We start from the raw sequence: 27819 nt of genomic DNA, 5'->3' as shown, positions 1-27819 counted from the left end.
CCATCAGCCAGACCAGATTCACGTACCAAGGGCACCTGGGCCAGTCTGGCGCCACTAGAATCACCCTGCCTAGATGCCTGGTGATGTGACCCACTATCTTGCCCATAGAGAAAACATGTAAAGGAGGGACAAAGACAGAAACAAAAAAAAGGCAAAGATCTGCCACAGAAATGGCAAATCAAAAGAAAAAAAGCAGATCAAAAAAGACAAAAAAATAGAACAGGAGGGTAACAGAAGAAGTGGTTTATTACAAGTTACCCGACGTGGCCACGTTTCGCCCTCAGGCTGCGTCAGGGGTAAAAAAACTACAAAATAAAAATACATAATGAGTAAAACATAAACTTCACCATTGTATATTTGATAATAAAACATATCTAAAAACACTATCACATCATATAAAATAAAAACAGATCAAATCTAAAAACATAATACAATAAAATATAATATCAAATCAATATCAGTTAAAAACATTCAGATTAAATATGCATGCAATAAAATAATAATTTTAATACAAGACATGATATCAACACAAAATATAATAATATCAACACTAAATGTATATCAATAGAACTGCATCGGACAAATAGGTGGAGATATACAACACTAAAATAACTAAATGACCATACATACTAAATATCACCTACCTAATAGGGGTAAAAAGCAAAGTGAACCCCTAAAAGTAGTCCTACAACCACCTAAAAATACAAAATGAAATAAATAAATAAAATCTCACAATGCTTGGCCTCAATTGCCGTCTTTTAAGCACATTCAATGATCTAAAAATATTGAAATTAATATTCACTTTGTTAAAAAGTGAGAATCAGTGGGTTTCCATGTTCTAATAGATAGCAACTCAAATCAATAGAAATTGATACAAAGTACCTAAAAACATCATACTGTTCTATGACAATCACATGTATCCTGATGATGATATCATTCAAAAGAACTCCACAGTGGCCATGAAAAAAACAAAAAACTGATTACAACTCACAGGCAATCCAGCACTCATTGCTGTTGTTTGAATGTACAAACATCAATTGAAATTGTGCTGCTGCCATTAGAAAAAACTTTGTAATGGATGTAGCAATACTGATTCAGAGGCGCTCAGCCAAACTCACAGGCAATCCAGTGCCTTATGTTGCTATTTAAATGGGTGGATATCCATACATAAACCCTAATGATTTTATCATTAAAAAGAATTTAGCAATCCCACTCAGCACAACTGGCATGTAATGCAGTGTTCTTTACTGACACTTGAATAGGTAGATATACAATCATCTGTTTCAATCATAACCCATTTAAATAGCAACATAAGGCACTGGATTGCCTGTGAGTTTGGCTGAGCGCCTCTGAATCAGTATTGCTACATCCATTACAAAGTTTTTTCTAATGGCAGCAGCACAATTTCAATTGATGTTTGTACATTCAAACAACAGCAATGAGTGCTGGATTGCCTGTGAGTTGTAATCAGTTTTTTGTTTTTTTCATGGCCACTGTGGAGTTCTTTTGAATGATATCATCATCAGGATACATGTGATTGTCATAGAACAGTATGATGTTTTTAGGTACTTTGTATCAATTTCTATTGATTTGAGTTGCTATCTATTAGAACATGGAAACCCACTGATTCTCACTTTTTAACAAAGTGAATATTAATTTCAATATTTTTAGATCATTGAATGTGCTTAAAAGACGGCAATTGAGGCCAAGCATTGTGAGATTTTATTTATTTATTTCATTTTGTATTTTTAGGTGGTTGTAGGACTACTTTTAGGGGTTCACTTTGCTTTTTACCCCTATTAGGTAGGTGATATTTAGTATGTATGGTCATTTAGTTATTTTAGTGTTGTATATCTCCACCTATTTGTCCGATGCAGTTCTATTGATATACATTTAGTGTTGATATTATTATATTTTGTGTTGATATCATGTCTTGTATTAAAATTATTATTTTATTGCATGCATATTTAATCTGAATGTTTTTAACTGATATTGATTTGATATTATATTTTATTGTATTATGTTTTTAGATTTGATCTGTTTTTATTTTATATGATGTGATAGTGTTTTTAGATATGTTTTATTATCAAATATACAATGGTGAAGTTTATGTTTTACTCATTATGTATTTTTATTTTGTAGTTTTTTTACCCCTGACGCAGCCTGAGGGCGAAACGTGGCCACGTCGGGTAACTTGTAACAAAGGAGGGACAAAGGACAAGAGCTGAAGAAGTGTGTTGATCCCCTTCGAATTGAATTCGCTGCCCCTGCTGAAGAAGCAGGGTGCCTTTGCATTGCCCCTGTGAGCATTAGATTGAGCACTGAAAGTCCCCATCACTCTGTGATCTGGGCAACGGCCTCCTTCGAGAGCTCCCATTCCCCTGGATCCAAAGTAGTCCGACTGAGAAAGTCCACCTGCAAGTTCGAGACTCACACAATGTGGGCTGCTGAGAGGAGGGAGAGATGTTTATCTACCCAGAGGCAAAGTAGAGAAGCTTCCATCCCTAGAGAGGCACTTTTGGTGACCCCTTGCCTGTTGACATATGCAACCGCCATCGCGTTGTTTACGAGAACATGGACAGGTTGTCCCTGGAGAAGGCTAACAAACTCCCGGAGTGCTAACTGAATCGCCTGCAGCTCCAGTCGATTGATCAGCCAGGACACTTCCACCAGGGACAACAACCCTTGGGCCGTATGACCCAGGCAATGAGCTCCCTAGCCTGACATCTGTTGTGACCACAACCCATGCTGGAGTTATCAGGGGCATTCCCCGGTAAAGCTTTCCTGGAATCAGCCAGCAGTGCTGCGCAAACCTTGATTGAGGCACGCATGGAATCCGAACCTGGTAGTCCTGTGACAGGGGGGGACCAATGGCTGCACAGGGAAATTTGGAGGGGGTCTCATATGACTTCTGGCCCATGGAACCATGTCCAATGTGGCTGCCATGGACCCCTAAACCTGCACAAAATACTTCCTGACATTACTCCTGAATATATATATATATATATATATATATATATATATACACACACACACACATTTTATCAGCAGGCCACCACCTTCAGGCAGGTATGAACTCGGCTGACCCTGGAAGGGCCCTTCCCTGGACACAGCACTCCCAGAAAGAGACTCCAAAAATATGCTTAAAACCGCTTTATTCCATCAGCAAGGTCAATTCATTTCCTCTTCCAGACATAGTCCTTGGTTACAGCACATATCACCCCTTGTTCCTTCCCCCCGCCGGCCACAGTTTAAATCATTCACTGCATGGCCTGATTCCTGGACACAGTTTTAAATCACTCACTGTTTCACCAGCATGGCAGTGTTCTGAACACAGTTCAAGTCACTCACTGTTTCCCCAGCATGGCATGACTTCTGGACATAGTTCAAATCATTCACTGCTTCCCCAGCATGGCCAGATTCCTGGACATAGTTCAAATCATTCACTGCTTCCCCAGCATGGCCAGATTCCTGGACATAGTTCAAGTCACTACCTGTTTCTCCAGCCGGGTCTGATTTCTGGCCACAGCAGAAATCATTCACTGCTTTTCAGTACTGCACCTCTCTACCCCTTGAGTGGAACAGCTGCTTAACTTTTCCTCCAAGCTTTCCCCAGTCTTGAAGAAGGTTTGTTATGAAGCCTTTCAACTTCTTCCCTTGTACCTGAGCAGCAATCTCCAAGGGCTCACTTCCCCAGTCATCTTGGGCTTGGATCTCCTCTTCGACCTCTTTCTCCACCTCCCATTCCATGGGCTCATCTCCCTTTATGGTCCCCAGCTGGTCCTCTCCCTCCTGATTATTCCTCCTCAGCCAATCCCCTTCCTCGGGATCCTGGGACTTGTAGTTCCCTTGCTGCTCCCTTTGCTTGCCCCCAGGGCTTTGCAGGGGTTCTTCGGAACTGTAGTCCTCCTCCCTTCTCCGGCTCTTGGGAAACTTATGCCTCCGTGAGGGTGTGGCTTCCCAGCCCCTAGGATCCTGGGACTTGTAGTTGGAATCCCGGGTATGAAACCTACCCATCTTGCTCCTCTCCTGGATCCCTTCTTCCCTGACCCTCAGGGGTTCCTCATAATATATATCCTTGCATGCTGCCTGTGTAGCTGGAGTGGAGCCTGAGCTGTAAAAAAAAAAAAAAAAAACTTACTGGTGGGGTGTGGAACATTTACTGGGGTGCTGTTAAAAAAAAAAGTTGTGTGTGTGGGCGGCATGGAGGAGCTGTTTAAAAAAAAAAAAAAAAGTGTTTATGGGTTAATTTCCCTTTCCCTCTCCTCCGTGCAGCCATCATCTCTAGTCACCTAAAACAAAGCAAGCAAATCTGAGCTGCTCTATCCATGCTGTAATTCTTTATAGTTGGGTACCATTTTTTTTTTATGTGCTGATCCCGATGAGGATTGATTATGCTGATTATTATGAGGATGATTATGCTGCTGATTAGCAGCATAATCATAGATTAATATTGTAATTATGATTACAATAATTCATATTTACATTAATATTCATATTGTGATATTTTTGGGCTACTTTTAGCCACAAATTGGGTTTGAAATTTTTCACCATCCTGGTGTATGCTACAAAGTGGGCTGCAAGCCAAGGAAGTGGGTCGTGCCGCAGTTGCTGCTCCCCCGTACTAGTCTGTGGGCAAACTAGAGGCTGTGCTCTGTTGCCTGAGTTGCTTTCCCCCCTCCAGGCTCTCTCTACTCTACCAGTTGAGTGAATGAAATGAAAACTGTGAAAAGAACCAGGACAGGAGGGTGCCTGCAATAAATGCTGTTGGCATGTTGCAGAATATCATTCTAGCACATACACAGATGTGCAAAGATCTGAGTAGAAAAACAGCATCAGCATACAACTGTAGCTCCCCTCAGTGCAAAACAATGGAGGCATTTGTCTGGTGTGTGGGAGGTATCTGCATAAATTTGGTTGCAGCACTGATGAGTAAAAAATTGATGTTACACTTGCTTTAAGGAAGCCGTGCACTGAGCTGTCAGCACACAGCTCCAACACAAGTTTACTCTATTCGTCCCAGACATCACAGAGCTCACTATCTAGAGTAAGGACAGGCCAGATAAATAAAAAATGCAAAAGCCAAATGTCAACTACTTATCCAAGTGTGTTACAGTATTTGGTATGCCCAGAACCATGTAACAATTATCCTGCAGAAGAGTACAGAAAACCTGAGAGAACCTGGAGGGTAGCCTGTGTATGATTCATTAATACTGCTTTCAAACTTCTACGTGTGCTCTTGGATTAGTAATAAAGAATTACATTTAGGATAAGTTGATTTGACTTTGCTCCCCATTACATTTACTGTGCAAACTACAGGAGAATTACTTGTGGTTCATTTCATGTGGTTTTCATACTTTAAACAGTACAAACACAAAGTCCACCTGAATACAGTGTGAGTATTGAGTTTCTCTCAGAGCAATTAATGGAGAAAGGAAACGCCTTCCATGGGTGTGATTTGTTATTGAAAAATTTGTGTAGCAATTTCTCAAAACTTCAACTATGAATAAAAGCAGCAGCAAATGTATTCACCACCATATTGTGAAAACAATAGGCAAAGATACATATTAAAGAATCAACCAAAACAATTAAAGAAAATCTTGCAGTATATGAACTTTTCGGATGACACAGGTGCCATCTTCTTTGCTGTAAACCGAAAACAATATAAATACAGGTGCATCCTAACTTTCTCTGTGTGCCCTCCATGGGAAAACTGCACTAATTGAGGACTCCTGCTGTGATCATAACCAATACACAAAGTTACAATAACTTAACATTTGTACATTTACATATTATAGTACGAAGATTAAACCACATTCGCCACTAGTTATAAACAGAGACGGATCCTGCATGGACCTAATAGGCCCAGGTCCAGGGGCTCTTTTCATTATTAAGGTGGGCTTTGCATAGCAGTTTGCCTACCTGTACAGTCTATGGTTGTGATTTTCAGGAATGTGATAAATTTATAAACTCTGCTGAAACCCTGATGCTTACCATTTATTAATGCTCCTGTCAGTGTCTTATAACCAACAGTAACCTGACCAAGCAAAATATTATCTTAATATTGTAGATGACAGCAGATAAAGACCTTACCCTAGACCACCAGGGCATCCTTCAGGTATGCTTGGGGGAGGGCCAGAGTTCTGGGAGCATGGGGGGGGGGGGGGGCAGGAACCCTCTATTATCCTCATGCTGAGGGGAGCTATAGGAAGAGGGTGGGAACTCAGGTGAGCGGGGGCTTTGGACAGAAGCGAGAGAAGGGATGCTAGTATGGGGGGGGGGGGATAGTAAAGGCACAAGAGTTATATTGGATTGCACAAGAACTGAGTCAGAGAAGGGAGATCAACATGGTAGGAGGATGGGACAGGGACATAGGGGCAATACTGAGCAAGGCAGATAGGGATGTAGAGAAAAGATTGACGCTGGACATGCAAAGAAGAAATCAGAATTCCTAATTCCGTGATTTCGCTACGAAATTGGGCGAGTTGTTAGCAAGACACACGGCCCCATCCCCAACAGTGCTGCTTTGTTGGAGCCAGCCTGAGCATGCACTGTGTGGTGTCACTGGCCAAGGTGCCTTGCTATTGGAGGTTGAGCCAACTTGGCCAGTGACATCACTGAGTGCAGGCTGGCACAAAGAGGAGGGAGAGGGGGTGCAGAATGAGGGCCTACCAGCCAAGTAGCACACATAAGAGGGCTGAGGTCTCAGCACATAAGTGACCAGTCGGGGAATGAATGGATGGGTGGATGGGCAGCTGCGCCCCCCCCCCCCCTTCCAAAACCTCAGATCAGTAGTTGGTTTGGGCTGGAAAATTTTACACCACATGGCAACTCTAGAAGAAAGGGCAAACAGACATGGAGACCCCAGCATGACAGTTAAGAAAATAGAGGAGCCATGACCAGACAAGATAAAATTAAAATTTTTATTTTCTGTTATGTCACTTTTTTGCATGTACATCTGTCAGAACTAGTTTTCGACAGTGGGGTCCTCCGAAAAATCCTCCAGCATTGGCGTCTCTAAAACAGTAAAACTATATGTACCTGGTGGCTGCGGCCGGGAAGGAGGAGAGGAGGGGCGCTACCTACAACTGACTCAGGGGCCCACACACGACACACCTGTGATTCGTCCCGGATTACATCTCCTCGGACTGCTTAAGCCAATGTCACCCCTCTCTCCATTTCAAAATAAGAAACTCTATTTATAATTGAAGGGCAACAGGATAGCAGAATCCAGCCAATGAAATCAACACGGCACAGAGGCAGCGAAAGAGTTAAATTACGACAACACAGAGGTCGACACGAGCGGGCCGGGCCCTGCTTCTTCCGAACCCAACCTCCAAGGGCGCGCGAGCTCTGCTACCCTCAATCGCGCGTCTCCCTGGCCCGTAACTCACCGTTATCTCGTCGCGCCTCGTGCAGCCACATGGGCTGGGGCTCCTCAAACAACTCCCGTAGTGTTTCACGGTCTTTTCTCCAACAGCTGCTCTCAACCCTCCAACAACAACCGGCCGTTTCCGTTCTACTACTACACTGACTGTGGAAAGCGGAAGGATAGACTAAGAGGAACGTCACTCTCAGGCTCAGCCCACCAATCCGGAGCCAGCGCGCTCACTGACAACAGGCTATTCTCCAAGGACATTGATCATCTAGCCAGCCACACAGTTGAAGCGTCGCCCCAGTGACGTCACTGACCCGCTCCTTCTCAAAGCACAGAAAACTCAAACGGACTGGAGGTCCCTGCCTTCCCGCCACTAATAGGGCAAAAGCCCTTTACCAGGAGAAAAAGAAATCTCTGCACCAATGACGAGGTTAGGTGTCCCTATAACCAGTCCCTCCAGATGACACATTGATTATAATTTATAGCAAACTACTACTTTATCTATGAAAAGTTATGCCCTTATTATACTTCCTCTGTGTAGATCCCTATGCACAAGCCAGCGGCATTTTTTAAATTAAACTTTTTTTCTTTTTACAATCCCCACCACATCTCACCTACCTATTACAGACCTGCTCTCCCTGAGCCGAAGGGTCCCACTCCCAGCACATGCCTGAAGGCAGCGTACCCTGGTGGTCTAGTGGATTCTTCGGGGTAGGGAAGGTCCCCACCCAGACTTTCCTGTTTCCTCCCGCACCGGCATCTTTAAACTCGCCGCAAAGTTACAAGAGCGGCCTCGCGAGACTTCAGCGAAAGTCTCGCGAGGCTGCCCCTGGAAATCTCGGTAGCCATTTATAAACAGCGATGTGGTGCAGGAGGGTCAGCACCGGCAGCAGGCAGGAAAGACTGGGGATCTTTCCTGTCCTGTAAGACTCCACGAGACCACCAGGGACGTTGCCGTTAAGTATGTTTTGGGAGTCTGACCCTGTAGCTCGGGGAGGGAGGAAAAGGAGAGGCAAGCCGGCTCGCAAGATGCCAAAAATTTTACACAACCGGCTCTTGCGAGCCAGCTCTAGCACACCACTGCCTATATCCCTTTCCTGGTTAGTGATAGCTAATGTAGAACCTTGCATGGCAAAAAGTAAAAGACGGCTACAGCAGGATCCTCCCGGATTCGATTTAAAAACCTTTCAAAGTTATTTTTTTTTCTTTGCCTGGCCGTTTACATATGGACATTTTACATATATCCTCCAAAATCGTTTTTAGAAGACAGCTGATGTATTTAACGCTGAGGATTATTCTCCCGGGATCCACCTATTTCCTTACCAATCTTGTCCTCCTTAAAAGTTGCGATCCTCTGTGCGACGGTAACTACGTCACAGGGGGCGTGACTTAGCGGATCGGGCGTTCTCAAGCTTAAAATAAGGTTTAATGACAGAAGGAGCGCTTCTTTGTTTTCACGGCCGCTACTGCTTACAGTATGCAGCGATCACCAGCCATAACCCAGCGCTGCACAAATCTTTTAGAAAGTTAAAGAGGTGCAATAGATTGTCGTGGAAATGAGCTTATCTAGTCCACTTATAAGCAAGAAAGCCAATTTGGTTAATCTCTATTTCCACCCCCCCCCCCCCACCCCGCAGCTGTCATTGCCTTTCGCTCAAAACAAAGCAAGCAAACCTATTAGCTGCTGCATCTGCATTGTAGTTCTTTATTGTTGAGCCATCTATAACAAGCCTAAAGCAGTTTCAGTTGGATTGGCAGGTCTTACAAGGTGGAGGATAAAAGACATAATTGGGGTGACATGATACAGACGTTCAAATATTTGAAAGGTATTAATCCACATTTGAACCTTTTCCGGAGACAGGAAGGTGGTAGAACTAGTGGACTTGAATTGAGGTTGCAGGGGGGCGCACTCAGGAGTAATGTCAGAACGTATTTTTTCACGGAGAGGTTGGTGGATATGTGAAATGCCCTTCCACGGGAGGTGGTGGAGATGAAAATGGTAATGGAATTCAAACATGCGTGGGATAAACACAAAGGAATCCTGTTTAGAAAGAATGGATCTATGGAACCTTAGCGGACATGGGTGGCAACACTGGCATTTGGAGAATAAAACCGGTGCAGGGTGGAGTTCTGTGGTCTGTGCCCTGAGAAAGGCAGGGACAAATCAAACTCTGATATACATATAAAATATTACATACCATGTAAAATGAGTTATCTTGTTGGGCAGACTGGATGGACTGTTCAGGTCTTATCTGCCATCATTTACTATATGCTACTATGAATATCATTTAAAAAAAGCTTCAAAATTTATTGTAAATGGTAGTTTGTAGTCATTTTTTTTCAGTTCTGTGCAATATAGGTGACCAGATTTCAGTGAGGATATCTTGTTTCCTAATGGGTTCATCTTAACTGTTGTAATCTGCCTGGGAAGCCTGGTGTTTCTAAAGATGATGGGATATGTTGAAATTAAATGGAAGTAGAATTAAATTCTCCTTTCATTGGGGCACATGGAATCACATTTTCATCTGTTTTGTAGAAGTTTGACTTTTAGATACATAAATGGATTATTCTGTTTTGGAACATGTTTCAGGGCCAAGTGGTTTTATAAGTTCAAATAAAAATAAATATTTTGTTTCATGCAGATTTCTTTTGTTTAAACATAACTAAATGGGCTAATAGCCCCTAATGCAGTCCAGTGATTTTATTATATTTTGTTCTTGTGATATCTTATACTGTGCCAAAACTGAAAAGTCTTATCTCCTTGAGGTTAAATGAGGGGACATGGGATGAGCTTATCTGGCCCACAGGAGACAGTATGACTATAAAGTTGAAGCCGGTCCCCCTACAGCAGCCATCTCAGTTTGTCAAAAACAATAGCAAAGTAGATTTGCATTCTCTCTTGTTACGGGATGTGGGGAGGGAGAAGATCTAAAAGGAGTTTTGGGGGCTGGGCTGGTGGAACTTTCAAGGGTATGTGAAGGGGGGAGGGTTATTTTCAAAATATATTTGTTAGTACTGCAGAAGCTGCTTTATTTCCAGTGCTGTATTGTGGTTTTCAATGGAGCGCTAGATGCCTGCTTTTTTCCTTCATGATTATTTATTTATTTTATTTATTTGTTACATTTGTACCCCACATTTTCTCACCTCTTTGTAGGTTCAATGTGGCTTACATAGTGCCTGAGAGCAGTTGCAGACTCTGGTGTGTACAAATACAAGGTGAGGTTGTGTTAGGGTAATGTTCATGTGGTAGGACCACATGGAGGAATCGTTTGGCGGGAGAGTTCGGTGAAGGCCGTTACGAACTTTAGTGTTGTTGTGTCGCAGAGATCAGGCATTTACGTTGGATTTGTAGGGTATGACTTTTTAAACAGTTGGGTCTTGAGTGTCTTTCTGAAGTTTAGGTGGTCATATATGGTTTTCAAGTCTTTTGGTAGTGCGTTCCATAGTTGTGTGCTGATATAGGAAAAACTAGATGCATAAGTTGATTTGTCTTTGAGTCCTTTGCAGCTTGGGTAGTGTAGATTTAGGTACGTTCGTATTGATACGAATGAGTTTCTGGCTGGTAGGTCGATTAGGTCTGTCATGTAATCCGTTGCTTCACCGTATATAATTTTGTGAACCATAAAAGGCAATGCATTCTTTGATAGGGAAATGGGACTTGATCTACCGCCTTTCTGTGGTTTTTTTTACAACTACATTCAAAGCGGTTTACATAGTATATTCAGGTACTTATTTGTACCAGGGGCAATGGAAGGTTAAGTGACTTGCCCAGAGTCACAAGGAGCTGCAGTGGGAATCGAACTCAGTAACCCAGGATCAAAGTCCACTGCACTAACCACTAGGCTACTCCTAGTTTTTCGTGAAGGGGTTTTGCGCTTTCAAATCGTGTTTTTCCGAAGATGTCTTGCAGCCGTGTTTTGTGCAGTCTGAAGTTTCTTTGGGATTTGTTCTTTGCATCCTGCAGTACTCAGCATGGCTCAGTACCATTGATTGTATCAGGTTGCAAATTGTTTCACACGTTTGAGTTTCCACATTGAGTAGAACATTTTCTTTGTTGTGGATTTTACTTGGCTTTCTAGTGTAATGTTGCGGTCCAGTGTAACGCCGAGGATTTTCAGGCTGTTTGAGACAGGGAGGGTGTGGTCTGGGGTGTTGTTAGTTGCCGGTTTGTCCGTGGTGTATTGGGATGAAAGGATAAGACAGTGAGTTTTCTTTTCTTTGAGTTTTAGTTGAAATGCATTAGCTCAAGAGTCCATGGTGTTCAAGCCAGTTTTGATTTCATTAGTGATTTCTGTCAGTGTGGATCTGTAAGGGATGTATATAGTGACATCATCTGCATAGATGAAAGGGATAAGGCCTTGGCTAGTGGGGTCATCATTAGGTTGAAGAGGATCGGGGATAGTGTTGATCCTTGTGGTACTCTGCAATCTGCTTTCCTTGGTGATTTGTTTGATTTTTGACTTTACCTGATAGGTTCTTGTGGTTATGAAACCCTTGATCTAGTTAAGTATGTTGCCAGCAATCCCGAATTTCTCAAGTAATCTTATTAATATGTTATGATTTACCATGTCGAAATCACTAGACATGTCGAATTGGAGGAGGAGGATGTTTTTTTCCTTTTGCTATTTCCTGCTTGAATTTGGCTAGTAGAGTGAGTAGTACTGTTTCTATGTTGTGTAATGGGCGAAAGCCAGACTGTGATTCGTGTAGTATTGAAAATTTGTTTATGTAGTTTGTTAGTTGTTTGGCTACCATACTTTCCATCGGTTTGACTGACAGCGGGATGGATGCTACTGATCGGTTTGGTAATTTCATTTGCTTTTTTTTTTTGTGGTGTCTTTCGGTATCGGGTGAGCAGAATATTACTCTTTTCCTTCAGGAAGAGACCTTGCTGAAGCATGTAGTTTAGGTGGGGTGTGAGATCTACTATGAAGCGGTCAGGGGCTGATTTCAGTAAGTAGTTGGGACATGTCTAGTTTGCAGTGAGTATTGGCGAATCTCCTGAGCGCCCGAGTTACAGTATCGACGGTCTGCCGGGTGTTCTCCATTTATTGGGTCCAGCTCGTTTAGGAAGTTTTTGATGTCTGTGTTGCCTTGGGGTAATGTGTTGCGTAGGTTCACAATTTTTTCATTGAAATACTTAGCAAGTTTGTCTGCAGATGGCGTTTCTGTGTTCAATGCAATGACCCAGTTGGTATCTAGGAGTTTGTTCACTAGTTGATGCAGTTTCTTTGTGTCTTTGTAATCTGTTCCTATTTTGGTTTTATAGTATGACCTTTTGCTCTGTCTTATTGCGTATTTGTATTTTGTTCGTGATTGTTTGTTTCCTTGCGTTGAATGTGTGTTCATCTTTTGTTTTTTTTCTCATGCTCGTTCATGTTGCCTGGTTTTAGCTTTTTCAGTTCATCGTTGAACCATGGTATCGAGCTGTGCTTTTATGATCTTGTTCGTAAAGGTGATATTTCATCTAGTATGCATTTGCATCTTTTATCCCATTCCAGGAGGTAGTCTGTGGATTCTGTTAGTGCTGTCCATCCATTGTTGTATAACAGTTGCCAGAATGTTTTCGCGTCTACATGGCCTCTGGATGTATATGTTGTGTGTTCTTGTGTTTGGTGTACTCCCTTCTTTCGCAAGTTTAGTGATAGGTTTAGTTTATAATGATCAGACCATGGTGTTTCTGTCCATTTAATATCTGTTATTGTTATGTTCTGGTCTGTTAATATTTTGTGTGATATGAGATCGAGTGTGTGCCCTTTGACTGGGTTGCTTGCAGTTGTGGCACTTGAAATCCCATAAGTGAAGGAATTCCTTACATTCTCATGCGTTAGCAGAGTTTGGGTCTTCTAGGTGAAGGTTGATGTCTCCTAGTACTAGTACATTGGAGTTGGTCGCACATATGTTTGAAATGAAATCCATAAAGTTGTTCTGGTCTTCATTCCAATTACCGGGGGGGGGGGGGGGGGTCTATAAAACAGTACACAATTTAATTGTGTAGGGTTTTGTTGTGGATTCTGATTGAAGTGATTTCAAGTTCGGGTGTTATGGACTCGGCGATGGTTTTGGTGATAAAGTGGGATCGATAGATTAATGCAATGCCTCCTCCTCTTTTTTTTTTTTTCCCTTCCTGGTCCAATGTGTGATTTTGTATCATGGGGGACACAGGTCTAGGATTATGGGGTCTTTTTGATCATGGATCCAGGTTTCACTGATGAAGAGTAAGTCAAGGTCTTCTGCCATGATCCAGTCTTGTTAGTGTTGCCGTTTTGTTTACTGCGGATCTGGCATTGATATAACCTACTTGGATTGTTTGGTATGGGTCTTCTGCATTTGGTATTGTGTGAACTTTTAGTAGTTGTTGTTTCTTAGTTGGGGTGCTTTTGTTAGGGCCCGTCTGTGTGCTCTGAGTTGATTGTCTACAAGTTGGTAAACTACCTTTGCTTAGGGTATTGTCTGTTTGATGGGTTGTGGTGTGTCTGATCAGTCTTTGGTGGTTGTGCAGTATTGTATGGTATTACTGTCTGCAAGAGGGGTGGTTAGTGTAAGGTGTATCAGTGATAAGGAGTAGATTATGAGGAGTAGTTTGGGGGTATTCATCTTGGTTTCTGATCGCTGTGGACTAGTTGTGGGGTTGTTCCTGATGATTGTGTGTGTGGGAGTGGTTTTGTTCTTTGGTATGAGTTTGGTGTTTTGATCTTTTGTGTTATTTCAGTTAGCTCGAGTGCAGATCAGTCAACTGAATCTTCGATCAAATAGATGGTTACATTTATCATCTCCGTGTGAAATTTCCGGAGCCAGTGCGTAGGCTTCCTTTGGTTCCAAGGAATCCAAAAGATTCAGTTATAGGATTAGTTCAGATTAGTTAAGGAAAGTTTCTTTACTCACGGATTACAGGTTTGACCTTAAAGGTCTCTGGTTCTGACGCCCCTGGATGAACCCCACCGATGCAGGTTACTGTGGGCTTTTCACTATTATCGCGTCGGAGGGTAGCTGTAGACAAGGGTCCAGTGATTTGGATTGAGATCACCAGCAGATACTCCCGTTTCTTGGCTCCTCAGCTCTCTCCGCTTCAGACTTGGGCTCTGGCAGGAAGGAGCATCCATTGGAAAGGTAGCTTTAGACAAGGGTCCAGTGATGTAGACAGGGGTCCAGTGATTCGGATTGGAATCCGCTTCAGACTTGGGCTCTGGCAGGGAGGAGCATCCATCGGGGCGGGACACAGAGGGCCAGTGATCAACTGCCGGACTCCCATGTGTCTAGAGTGGTTTCTTGCAATCCTCGCGTTCCGCCGCTACTGGATGGGTCCTGATCAGGCCAATGCCGACTGGTCGATGCGGAGTGCCCACAGCTTTTGTTCACAAGAGGTCAGGGCAAATGAGAAGGCCCCCGCTGGGGATCAGGAAGGTCGCTGGAGACTGGAGCACCCCGCCGGCTACGACCCAGTTCCCCTCCGGCCCCTGTGGGACCATGGTCCTCAGTGATCTGGAGAGAGGGGGTGCAGGTCCTTTTCTTCCCTGATCTGATCCTCTTCGGGGCTGTAGGCCTCAGTTAAAGATCCGGGGGGGGGGGGCGGGGCGGGTCCTCTCCCCCCCCCCCCCCCGTTCCCAGCCCAGGAGCCCATTGCTGCTGTACGCTCAGTCCTCCGCTCCGATCAGGGTTCGGGTGCCATGTGGACCTCCAGTCCAGAGAGGGCTAGGAGGCCGGCTGCCCGCTCCAGATGGCAGCGAGTTCTTCTGCTGAGCCCGGGTGCTGCCGCGACCTGAGACTGACCTGCTGTTCTGCTCCGGTGCTTGTGGTCCCGCCGAACGGTCCCTTCCTTGTCGTCAGCAGCAGATGAATCCATCACTAATGGGTTGCGTCCACCTACCAGTAGGGGGAGATAGAGAACACTGAAAACCATAGTGCTTCCTGGACGTTTAGCTCAATCTGCCTCTCAGTATTCTCTATCTCCCAGCAGGGTTGGACGCAGCTTATTCAGCTCCTTCAAGAATCTGCCTGGGGTGGCTCCTGTGCTTTTGCCAGTTGTAGCAGGGGTGTTGTGGCTATTGCAGCTCCACTTTAAAGGCACATAAGTTAGCCCTTTCCCTGCCTTACCCTTCCCCCTATGTGGATGCAGGCATATAGGTTTGCCCTGTCTCTGCCTTTCCCACTGTCTTCTGTGTGGATGCAGGCACATTGGTTCGTCCTTTCCCTGCCTTTCCCACTCTTCTGGACCTCCGGAGTGCCTCTGTAGCTGTTGCATCTAACTTTCCTCACAGCGTTAAAAAATAAAAACACGACACGCTGGTTAGCACTGCGATTCTGAGGCTGTCTTCGGTCTGTGCAGCATGACTGGAGCTCTGGGACTCGGTCGGTTGAGGTAAGAGCGTCTTGTAGCTCCTCTGGGGAGGGCCTGCGATTGGGACGTTTTTGGCATGAATCCGCCATTTTGAAATTTTCCGCCGTTTTCGGCGATGGCTGCGGAGGTTGTTAAGCGCTGTTCACATTGTGGCAAGCGCAGATCAGCAGCGGGGCTCTGTAAATCATGCTCTTCAGATGTCAGGGCTGGCTCGAGCATGGACAATGTCTCTTCCCGCTCGGTGGAGCTGGCAGCGGGTGCCACCTTGGATGCGCCGCATGGTCCGACCCCCGCAGGAGCGGAGGTTTCTGAGGTCAGAGGGGTCTCTCGGATGGAGGATACCAGAGGAGCTGCTTGCCCCGGATTGGAACCGGGAGACCAGGGTGAGCCTTTCTCCCCTGAGTTTGTGTTGCTTTTACATAAAGCGTTCATGTTAAAGAGGGCTGTGCCGCAGGTGTCTGACTCTGCGTTGCTACCTGGTTCCCCTCTGGTGGCGGCTGGCCCAGGATTGCCGTCAGGCAACTGTCTTTCCTCAGACAGTTGGCCGCATGACAAGCGTAGAGGGGTAAATTCCCCTTCAGAGAGTGGCACACCCCCCCTTCCCCCCCCTCCCCCGTGGTCGGGATTCTGAGGGGTCTGGTAGGCCTTCATGGTCTGAGTAGCCAGAGGAAGGTGCCGGATTGCCACTGGATCCAGATGATCCTACCGTGGTTGGGATTTTTCACCGCGAGGAGCTGCCAGTGCTTATTTCTGATGCCTTGCAGGCCCTCTCTATTGAAGATCCTGCGCTTGGCAAGGTCTCCTCTGGTAATCCGAGGATGGCAAGCATTAAGAAGCCTGCTCGAGCCTTTCCTTTGCATGACTCCATCCAAGAGCTTATTTCAGCTCAATGGGCTGACCCCGAGGGGCCTTTGAAAGTGCCAGGGCAATGGGGCACTTATACCCTCTTAGTGAGGAGCACTTGGCGCACTTGGCCGTGCCTAAAGTAGATGCCCTAGTCACGGCTGTGACGAGGAAGACTACCCTCCCAGTAGAGGGAGGGGTCGCTTGAAGAACATGCAGGACCGACGGCTGGAATCAGCAATGAAACGGTCGTTTGATATTTCAGGCCTAGCCTTACGGGCGTCGGTGTGCAGTTGTTACGCTGCTCGAGCCGGCCTCGCTTGGTTGCAACAGGCAGTGGAACAGCCCGGGGATGGAGCCGGAGCCCCTTGTGGAGGTGGCACCGTAGATGGAGTCGGCCTTGTCATTTTTGGCTGATGCCCTTTATGATCTGGTCAGAGCCTCGGCTAAACAGATGTCTGTGGCGGTGGCCGCTCACCGCCTTCTATGGCTACGGCATTGGGCGGCTGACGTGGCCTCTAAGCAAGGTTGGTGAAGTTGCCCTTCCAGGCCTTCTCCTATTTGGTAAGGAGTTGAGAAAATTGTCAAGGGCCTGGGGGATGCTAAACCCCAGCGGTTACCCGAGGATAGGCCGCGGCCTTCTTCCAAGGGTCAGGCGGTTCCCTCCTCTTCCAGACCTTGCTTTTGTGAAGCTAGACGGTACCGCCCGGGACGCTCTGCTGGGTTTACTTTGCGTGCCCTTTTTCATCAGAGGAACTCCTTTTGCTCGGACAAGAGCTCCGCAGTGGCCGGTTCAAGGCCTGGAGTTCATGGGCGACCCTCTCAATGATGGTGCGCTGGCCCACTCCTTGATTCCTGCAGTTGGAGGACGTATTTCCCTCTTTCTCGAGGAATGGGTCAAGATTACCTCAGATCAGTGGGTTTTGGACCTGATCAGAGACTGCTACAGATTGGAATTAACTGCCCCGGTGAGAGACGTATTTTTGGAGTCCCGATGCGGCACTGCCGTCAAACGGGCGGCGGTAGAGGAGACCTTGCAAGGCTAGTTGCACCTGGAAGCGGTGATCCCCATGTCTCCCGCCGAGCGCGGCTGCAGTCGTTACTCCATTTATTTTGTGGTGCCGCGAAAAGGCGGGTCTTTTTGGCCCATTCTCAACTTGAAGAAAGTCAACGCGTCACTAAAAGTACGGCATTTCCACATGGAAACCCTGTGCTCCGTCATTGCGGCGGTACAGCCAGGAGAGTTTCTCACGTCTGTGGACCTGAAAGAAGCTTACTTGCACATCCCTATTTGGCCCCTGCACCAACGGTTTCTCCGGTTTGCGGTGTTGGGAAAACACTTTCAGTTTCGGGCCTTCCCTTTTGGCCTCGCCACAGCTCCCCGCACCTTTTCCAAGGTAATGGTGGTATTAGCTGCCTTTCTCAGGCGAGAGGGTATCCGGGTTCACCTGTACCTCGACGACTGGCTCATCAGAGCGGACTCTGCAGAAGAGGGTCATCATGTAACAGCCAGAGTGGTCTCAGCACTGCAATCTCTGGGCTGGGTCATCAATATACCCAAAAGTCACCTGACCCCCCTCTCAATCTCTAGAGTATTTGGGGGTTCGGTTCGACACGGCCTCGGGGTTGGGTTTTTTTACCCAAGTAAAGGAGGTGCAAGCTTCAGACCCAGGTCCGTCTGCTCCTGAGGATGCCTCGTCCGCGAGCTTGGGACATTGTCCAGCTCTTGGAGTCGATAATGGCCACCCTAGAAGTGGTGCCATGGGCGAGAGCGCATACGAGACCGCTGCAGTGTTCCCTGCTACAACGTTTTTCTCCCATTTCCCAGGATTATCAGTGCAGACTCAGTTGGCTCCCTGCGGCCCGACTCAGCATGAAGTGGTGGCTCTCAGACAGCAAGCTGCGGCGAGAAATGCCGTTAGCGTTCCCCGACTGGTGCCTGGTGGTAACTGATGCCAGCCTGAAGGGCTGGGGAGCTCATTGCCAGGAGAGGCATGCCCAGGGTCTGTGGACACTCGAAGAATCAAAGTGGTCCATCAATCACTTGGAGTTAAAAGCAATTTTCCAGGCGTTGTTGGCCTTTCAATCGACCTTGGAGGGATTGGCTGTCAGAGTGCTGTCGGACAATATGACGGCAGTGGCCTACATAAATCGTCAAGGTGGAACGCAGCGCAGAGCACTGGCCACACAGGCTGCTCAGATTTGCCACTGGGCCGAGCTGCTTCTACAGTTCCTGTCAGCAGCTCATATTGCAGGTCAGAGCAACGTGCAAGCCGACTATCTAAGCAGGCATCAGATCGATCCAGCGGAGTGGGAACTAACAGACGATGTATTCCTGCAGATATGTGCCAAATGGGGCAAGCCAGTGATGAATCTTATAGTGACCAGTTCCAATGCTAAAGTCCCGTGCTTCTTCATCAGACGGAGGGATCCTCGCTCTGCCGGGTTGGATGCCTTGGCTCAACCCTGTCCCCTGGGCTTGCTGTATGTCTTCCCTCCGTGGCCCTTGATAGGGCGAGTGCTCCTGCGGATTCGGCTGCATCCAGGAGAAGTGGTCCTCATCGCCCCGGATTGGCCCAGGAGGCCTTGGTATGCGGACCTCCGACAGATGCTGTTGGAGGCTCCCTTTCCGTTACCTCTGGTTCCGCACCTGTTGTCACAGGGTCCGGTGGCCATGGAGGATGCCTGCCGCTTTGGTCTTATGGCATGGCGATTGAGAGGGCGCAATTGAGAGAGAAAGGCTACTTAAATAAGGTAATTTCCACTCTCCTGCAGGCCCGTAAGCGCTCCACTTCCGTGGCTTATGCCAGGATTTGGCGCCAGTTTGAAGTCTGGTGTGTTTCAAGAGCGCTTTCTCCGTTGCGGGCTCCTGTCTCGCCGATTCTGGATTTTTTGCAGGATGGTGTACACAAAGGCTTGGCCTATAATTCCCTGCAGGTGCAAGTGGCAGCATTGGCCTCCCTGCGTGGCAAGGTTGAAGGCATGTCCTTAGCTGCTCATCCAGATGTGGCACGGTTTCTTAGAGGGGTGCTTCGGCTCCGTCCTCCCGTGCGGGCACCTTGTCCAGCTTGGAACCTGGGGTTAGTATTGAAGGCCCTTCAGGGGGCTCCCTTTGAACCGCTTCGGCGTGCTTCAGAGAAAGATTTGACACTGATGGCCGTTTGTTTAGTGACCATTACCTCGGCGAGACGGGTGTCAGAGCTCCAGGCGCTGTCCTGTAGAGACCCTTTTCTGCAATTCTCAGAGTCAGGGGTCACGGTTCGGACCGTGCCTTCCTTCATGCCTAAGGTGGTTTCAGCGTTTCACCTAAACCAGCCTGTTTTTCTTCCCTCCTTTGTTGAGGAGGAGTTTCCAGATTCATTTGGGCAGTTGCACCTTTTGGATGTGCGCAGGACTCTGTTGCAGTTTCTGCGAATTACAAATTCTTTCAGGACCTCTGATCATCTTTTTGTGCTGTTTGCAGGTCCTCGCAGAGGGTCTTCAGCGTCTAAAGCCACTATTGCCCGTTGGCTCAAAGAAGCTATCTTTTCAGCATATCTGCTGTCTGGCCGGGCTCCGCCTGAAGCCTTTAAGGCACATTCCACAAGAGTGATTTCCTCTTCCTGGGCGGAAACTGGAGCACTATCTCTTCTTGAGATTTGCAGTGCTGCAACATGGGCTTCTAAGCTCTCTTTCGCCCGACATTACAGGCTGGATGTGGCTGCCAGGAGGCATGCGCGTTTTGGAGCACAGGTGCTAGCGCGTGGTGTGGCTTGTTCCCACCCTATTTAGGGATTGCTTTGTTACATACCATACGTAATGGCTTCATCTGCTTGATGACAAGGAAGGGAAAATTAGGTTCTTACCATGATAATTTTCTTTCCTTTAGTCATAGCAGATGAAACCATGAGCCCTCCCTGTATGATTGTCTGTATTGCAGTGATTCTGATTTTAGGTGCTGTTCTTGTTTCCTGAAGTTATATTCCTTCCTTGGGGAGTCGGAAACAGTCTTCAGGATTCTTGTTACAGTTATAGGAGGATGAGTTTATTCCCTCCAGGAGGATGCAAGTATTCCCTCCGTTTATACAAAGTGGAGGACGAGTTTATTCCCTCCAGGAGGATGAGTTCATTCCCTCCTTTTTTGAGTTTATGCCCTTGTTAAGGGGCCATCGTTTGCTGTGAGGAAAGTTCATGTTATTCCCATTGTTACTGCTTTGGAAGCTTCAAATACTGAAGAGGCAGTGGAGCTGGCTGGCCATGAGGCACTGTGAAAAGTTGAGTGCTCTCTATCTCCCCCTGCTGGTTGATGGACACAACCCATACGTAATGGCTTAATCTGCTATGACTAAAGGAAAAAAAATTATCATGGTAAGAACCTAATTTTCCCTTCTATTTTGTATGGTTCCTGCTCTAATACCATGTGACTTAAACTGTTTGCTCTTCAGAATTAAGACTTTTATAGTAAACAGAACCCTGTAGCAATGAAGGATTACTTTTTTGGAAATAAGGTTGCTAATATTATTTTTTTTTCTTTTCTTTATAGTAATACTTCTGCCTATGGCATAGAGAAAAAACAAGGCTGTTACCATGAGTGGGGAGCCAGATGCACTATCAGTTGTTAACCAGCTGCGGGATCTAGCAGCTGACCCTTTAAATAGACGAGCCATTGTACAGGATCAGGGATGTCTCCCGGGCCTTATTTTATTTTTGGACCATCCCAATCCTCAGGTTGTCTATTCTGCTTTATTGGTAAGTATGATCCTTCATATATTTTAGAGCTGTACCACATTTAATGCTTTTAAATTTGTTTTGTCCATGCAAAGTAGTTTCAGCTCGCTCACAGTGAGAAATGCCTTCCATTATTCTTAATGATGTGATTTAATTTAGAGGTAATGGTCATCAGCCTACTAGTGTATGCTGAAATTTAGATATCTGCTTTATCATTGGGTTTATGTCAATAACAGTTAAAGTGCCTGGGCTTTTCCAGGTTAATGGTCAATAATTATCTAACAGTGATGGCCAGCATCTCATCCCATATGGCCATTGAAGCACCCTCCCAGAATCAACAAGAAGGTGAGACTACACCCCTTGTTTTTAAAAGGAAGCATAGTCTTGATCAGTTTTGCTCAGCTTAAACCCCTGAAAAATGCTTGAATGTTAACACAGCTAATTAAAAAATTTCACATGTCTTCAGTAAAACTGTTTCGGACTTTCAGTTAGCGTTGACCTGATTTCTTCTGGAATTCTCTGGTGTGGATCTTCACCTTAACCCATATTAATTCAGAGATTGGCCAAGGATGTTTCCGTCCCTTTTCAGGAGAATAAGGATTCCAGGGTGGATATCATGGCCTCATTTTATGCATAGAAGCCCATAAGGAGTTGTAGCAATGCCCATCTATAGGCTTCAAGATTGTTGGTGCCAGATATGGTACAACATGGAACCCCGCTCACTGATTACAAAAAATATCAACCTTTAAAAGCCCAGATTTTGATGCCATACAGTTTCTGCATCAATCTATCATGGTGGCCCATGGCAATGTTTTAAAATGGTTTAGAAGATTTTTGACAAAAAGATCCTATAAAGTATGACGGGGTGGAGAATTTTCACATTGTTGGAACAACATTTGCGGTGTTCTGCAAGGTTCTCCTCTGTCCCCAGTTTTATTTAATGCTTGCCTTCATAGCTTAGACACTGCCCTTATTAATGCTGGTTTTTCAGTCTATAGCCATGCTGATGACATTTCATTCATTTATACCTGTAAATTCCTCCTTGACACAGGAGTTACCTAAGGTGCAGGATTGTCTAGACCAGGGGTAGGCAACTCCAGTCCTCGAGAGCCGCAGGCAGGTCAGGTTTTCAGGATATCCACATTGAATATGCAGGAGATAGATTTGCATACCAAGGACGCAGTGCTTGCAAATCTATCTCCTGCATATTCATTGTGGATATCCTGAAAACCTGACCTGCCTGCGGCTCTCGAGGACTGGAGTTGCCTACCCCTGGTCTAGACTTAATTAGCTGCTGGATGAGCAAGTTTAAACTTAACGCTGAAAACCACATTTATTTTGTTCGATAATAACTCTGTTCTTAGTTTGAATCATATTTTCATCTGTCAGACAAAATGGGAGGGGAAAACCAAAAGAAAACTCCATGAGGAATTGGAGACACAAAAAAAAAAAAAGCCAGTAAAAGACTGGACAAAACCCTGCAATTAACATAATGTGACCTACATCACTATGGAGCACTTGAGGATGAAACCGAAATCCCTTTACCCGCTATGAAAAATAACTGAGCTGGTTCATAAAAAACATATCTTTTCTCCTGATAGGAAACAAAACATTTGCAAGGAAGACATAATTGAAAAACAGCTCCTAATGAAGCAGTAGCTTGCCTATATGTTAGAAATCTCTTCCTCCTAAGCTGAGTCCATCACAAGACATTTGGAAACACTAATACTTTATCTCCTAAAAAGGGGACATTCTTAAGCCTTTAGTAGTCTTAACACCATTTCCTTATCTTGTAAGAAAACAAGGAAATCAGCAGTTGATCTTCAGAAATTTCAACTTCTGACAACTCCAAAAATTCAGATAAGTTCAAATCCTTCCCGTTGTTTTTAGTTGCAGAGTCTGTGTTAAATAATATATCTTATGGACAGGAGGAATATTAGAGACTGGTATCTTCACACCGCAATTAGTTTTTAAAGAGTTCTTGGAGTTCTTGTGGACCCAACAATTTAGATACAGGAAAATGAAGAAACCTTTAAGTTATAATGGTTTTCCAAGTTCTTTAGTAAAGATTTATCGCTAGCCTGTTATGCAATCATATTCTTGAGCTCCAAAGAAAATTTCTCTCATTTCTCCAATCTGGAAGATTGCTGTCGTTTTAAGGTCACTAGATTCTGCAAGTTGGCCAAGGAGTTTAAAGAAACAGTCATAAAATTATCACATACCAAGTAAAGATGCTCCAAAACAGACCATAGTGCATCCATAGTTATTGTCGTTGGTCTAACCATCAGCTTGAGGGGGAGCACTGTAGCAAATCCTGGACTCTCTCTTACTGCAGCTCCATTCTCTCACCACTGCAGGCTGCCGATTGCAGTTCACCTCCCAACTGACGCCCGGCCACCGATGCTGGCACTAATGACACAAATGCTTCCGGGTCAATCTGAAGAGCTGGCTGCAGCTCCAGAGAACTAGCAGAGATTCTGGACAGGGAGGTGGAGAAGGCCCTCTGAGGCTCAGCAAAACTTTGCTGTCTAAGCCAGGTTCTTCCTCCAACCCATCAGCGGATATGCCTGAACTTGCAGGGACAGTGAAATATGTAATTACCGTCTGGCAGGGAAATGAGATAACAAACGGCTGGAGGGAAAACCCTCTGCATTCCTCATTTTTCCTTAAGGAAAAGTAGGGTAAGAGGTAAAAGGGCAATAGAAAAAGCTACTGAAGCAGGACCCCTCGCCTACACATCTTGTCACCATATTTGACTGGTAGCATGATGTTCTTGCTGTAGAATTGTTGTCCAAAGAATTCCAGTTTTGACATGTCCAACCATAAAACATTATCCCAAAATACTTGGGGATTGTTCAAGTGTGTTTTTGCTAATGCGAGATGATCACTGATCTTTTGGTTAGCAGTGGTTTCTGCCTTGCTACTCTCCAATGAATCCTATTTTTATCCACTCTCTCTTACTGTGGAGTTAAGAACACTGATGTTACTGTGGCTAGAGAAGGGCTGCAGTTCTTTCTTTGTTCTGAGATGTTTTGTGACTTTCCAGATGAGTTGTTGCTGCACCTTAGAGTAATTTTGTCATGCTGTCCACTCCTGAGAAGACTCGCCACTGTTCAAAAGTCTCCATTTGGAGATAAAGGTTCTCACTGTAGTTCGGTGGAGTTGCTGGCTGGCACCTTCCCCTTTGGATGGAGACATCCTTGTGGAGTTGGGGGCAGCTGCTACACCTAGTATAGGGGTGCTTGCACTGTTTTCTACTTCAGGGTCTCTCTCTCTCCCCCCCCCCCCCCTCAAATTTGTATTGATGAGACTCCAGGCCTATGACCCTCCCCCACTCGATTCCGGCTTCCTCCCTTGAGGCTTCTGCGGGCTCCAGAGGGATCCGGGGAGATCGGAGTTTGCCAGTTTCTTTCCCCGAGGATGTGTCCTCCCTTAAGAGGAGAAAAATTACTTTTGGTCTCTGAGGAGGGATCTCTGGTTCCTGTAACAAAGGCCCCCGTCTCTTGTGGCTCCGGTGGGATCTTGGAGACAGGCGGGCTTAGAAGATATGGAGGAGGGTGAACTCCTCCCTGATCAGGCAGATGACCCCCTCGGCGGTGCAGCTTTTCCATAAGGAAGAATTGCCGTCTTTTATTTCTCAGGTCTTAGAAGCTTTAAATATTGCAGACCCGGAGGTTGCCGTCTCAGACCTTTAACCCTAAGATGGTCAGTACTCAGTGTCCGTCGAATGTGTTCCCGGTTCATGAGGCCATTCAGGAATTAATTTCAGCTCAGTGGGTGGACCCTGATGGTTGCCTTAAGGTAGCCAAGACCATGTTGCGCCTTTATCCGGTAAGTGCGGATCGAGCGGAGCGGTTTTCCCTTCCTAAAGTGGACACCCTAGTGACGGCTGTCACTAAGGAGACGATGCTACCAATAGAAGGTGGAGTAGTGCTGAAGGACATGCAGGACAGGCGCCTGGAGGCTTCGCTGAAGCGTGCCTTTGAGGTGGCCACCTTGGCGCTCCAGGCTTCCGTTTGTAACTCTTAAGCAGCTAGAGCCTGTCTTAGCTGGGTCCATTCCGTTCTAGAGTCTGACCAAGAGACTGATCTGGCTGGGGCTCCTGCGTTCTCTCACATGAACATCAGCCTTGCCTACCTGGCGGATGCCCTTTATGACTTGGTTCGTTCTTTGGCCAAACTCAAGGCCTTGGTTGTTTCCTTTCGGCGTCTGTTGTGGCTCCGTCATTGGTCGGCAGACATGGCCTCTAAGCAATGTCTGATCAAGTTGCCTTTTCGAGGTAAATTGCTTTTGGGAAAGATCTGGAGAAAATTGTCAAGGATTTTGGAATTTCCAAGTCTCAACGCCTTCTCGAAGATAAAACCTAAACCTTCTTCACGACAGGGTTTCTTGAGGTCTCTGTTTCGTGAGGTGTGCTGGTATCGACCAGGCTGGTCTTCCAGGTCCTTCCAGTGTTCTCATTTCCAACATTGATCTTCCTTTCGTTATGACAAGCGAGCGTCGGGAGCCCCTGCTCGTCAGGGAACGGTGCCTAGGTCTTCCCAATGATGGGACGCTGGCCCATTCTGCGGGGGAGCAGATTGGGGGTCGACTCCCCTTTCTGGAGTGAGTCAAGATCACTTCAGACCAGTGGGTCCTTGATGTGGTACGTGAAGGTTACAAACTCGAATTAGACTGTCCTGTCACAGACTTTTTTTCTGGAGTCCTGCTGTGCCACGCTCTGCAGGTGGGCAGCATTTCTAAGCAGTTTGCAGGTCCTCCTTCAGTTGGGGGCCATTGTTCCCGTTCCTCCTCTTGAAGTCCACAAGGGCCACTGTTCCATTTATTTCATGGTTCCCAAAAAGTAAGGAACTTTTCGGCCTATTCTCGATCTAAGGAAGGTGCACAACGTTTTGCGAGTCCAACACTTTCGTATGGAGATGTTGCGAGCTGTTATTGCAGCAGTTTAACCTGGCAAGCTTTTGACGGTTCTCAACCTGTGGGAAGCTTACTTTGCACATCCCAATTTCACAACCCCATCAAAGGTTCTTCAGGTTTGCGGTCTTGGGGCGGCATTTCCAGTATTGAGCTCTTCCCTTTGGGCTGGTGACTGCCCCGTGCACTTTCTCGAAGGTCATGGTGGTGGTAGCTTTTTTGTGGAAGGAAGGGATTCGGGTACATCCCTATCTCGACGATTGGCTGATCCGAGTGGCATCAGCATAGGAGAGTCGGATAGCTACTGGGCTATAGTGCTCCTCCAGTCCTTGGGCTTGGGTCATCATCAGAGCCAAGAGTAATCTTCTGCCCACTCAGACCTTGGAATACCTCGGAGTGCGTTTCGACACACGGCAAGGGAAGGTGTTTCTGCCAGATGGTGGCTCAAGTTGATTTCATAGGTTCAGACTTTGCTTCACTTGCCCTGTCCCTGCGTTTAGAATTATGTTCAGGTCCTGGGTTCCATAGCAGCCACCCTGGAGGTGGTACCGTGGGCAAGAGCTCACATGCGTCCTCTCCAACACTTCCTGTTGAGCAGGTGGTCCCCGACTTCTCTGGACTATCTACGGAGTCTGCCCTGGTCGGACAGGACCAGGAACAGCTTGGCGTGGTGGCTCTGCCCACCAGATTTGCAGAGGGGCATGATGAATGCCAGTTTCTCAGGGTGGGCAGCTCATTGTCTAGATCGAGTTGCTCAAAGGAGTTGGACTTCGCTCGACACGGTTTGGCCCATAAATCGTTTGGAGTTGAGAGCGGTGGTGGATGCCTTAAGTTTTCAGGATCTGCTGGAGTGCAAGGCTGTCCAAGTCTTGTCTGACAACACTTATGGCAGTGGCCTACATCATTTGGCAGAGGGGCATCAGCAGTTTACCTCTAGCAGTGGAGGCGTTCTGTCTGCTGGATTGGGTGGAGACTCGTGCTCTTCACCTGTCAGAGGGACAGAGCAATACTCAGGCAGATTTTGTCATCCGGACTGTTTTAGATGCGGCAGAATGGGGAGTTGTCCTCTGAAGTGTTTTGTCTGATTTGTCTATGTTGGGGAACGCTGGTGATAGATCAGGGGAGGGTGTGCCATCTCTTTTTCCTGGTGTCAGTACATCTTTTAGCCAGGAGTTCAGAAAGCTGCAAAGGGATCTGGCAATGAGAGGTGTGGTAAATAGAGCCAAATTGCTTTTAAATGACTACTACTACTACTATTTAGCATTTCTATAGCGCTACAAGGCGTACGCAGCGCTGCACAAACATAGAAGAAAGACAGTCCCTGCTCAAAGAGCTTACAATCTAATAGACAAAAAATAAATAAAGCAATCAAATCAAATCAATTAATGTGAAATGGGAAGGAAGAGAGGAGGGTAGGTGGAGGCGAGTGGTTACAAGTGGTTACGAGTCAAAAGCAATGTTAAAGAGGTGGGCTTTCAGTCTAGATTTAAAGGTGGCCAAGGATGGGGCAAGACGTAGGGGCTCAGGAAGTTTATTCCAGGCGTAGGGTGCAGCGAGACAGAAGGCGCGAAGTCTGGAGTTGGCAGTAGTGGAGAAGGGAACAGATAAGGATTATCCATGAGCGGAGTGCACGGGAAGG

The 27819-nt window shown here is 46.1% G+C and overlaps 2 protein-coding genes across 3 annotated transcripts in view; one reads left to right on the top strand and one right to left on the bottom strand.

The window, feature by feature from the left end:
• The window catches only part of MTFR1 (mitochondrial fission regulator 1), a 101057-nt gene extending 92938 nt beyond the window's left edge, over nucleotides 1-8119 (bottom strand). The window contains exon 1 of one of the 2 annotated variants that reach the window (XM_030215098.1): nucleotides 7997-8119. The gene's annotated coding sequence lies outside the window, so the exon portion shown is untranslated. Of the gene's footprint in view, nucleotides 1-7394; nucleotides 7558-7996 lie in introns of those variants that run through there. The other variant, XM_030215089.1, reaches the window with a different exon arrangement.
• A 121-nt stretch (nucleotides 8120-8240) lies between these two features.
• ARMC1 (armadillo repeat containing 1) overlaps nucleotides 8241-27819 on the top strand; it is a 99643-nt gene continuing 80064 nt past the window's right edge. The window contains exons 1-2 of the mRNA XM_030215076.1: nucleotides 8241-8339; nucleotides 21082-21287. Coding sequence (XP_030070936.1) covers nucleotides 21126-21287 — 162 coding nt within the window. The 5' untranslated portion in view covers nucleotides 8241-8339; nucleotides 21082-21125. The remainder of the gene's footprint in view (nucleotides 8340-21081; nucleotides 21288-27819) is intronic.

This window comes from Microcaecilia unicolor, chromosome 1 (genome assembly GCF_901765095.1).
Source record: "Microcaecilia unicolor chromosome 1, aMicUni1.1, whole genome shotgun sequence".
Taxonomy (NCBI): domain Eukaryota; kingdom Metazoa; phylum Chordata; class Amphibia; order Gymnophiona; family Siphonopidae; genus Microcaecilia; species Microcaecilia unicolor.
Note: the sequence above shows the minus strand (reverse complement) of the source record. Positions and strands in the feature narration are given on the sequence as shown.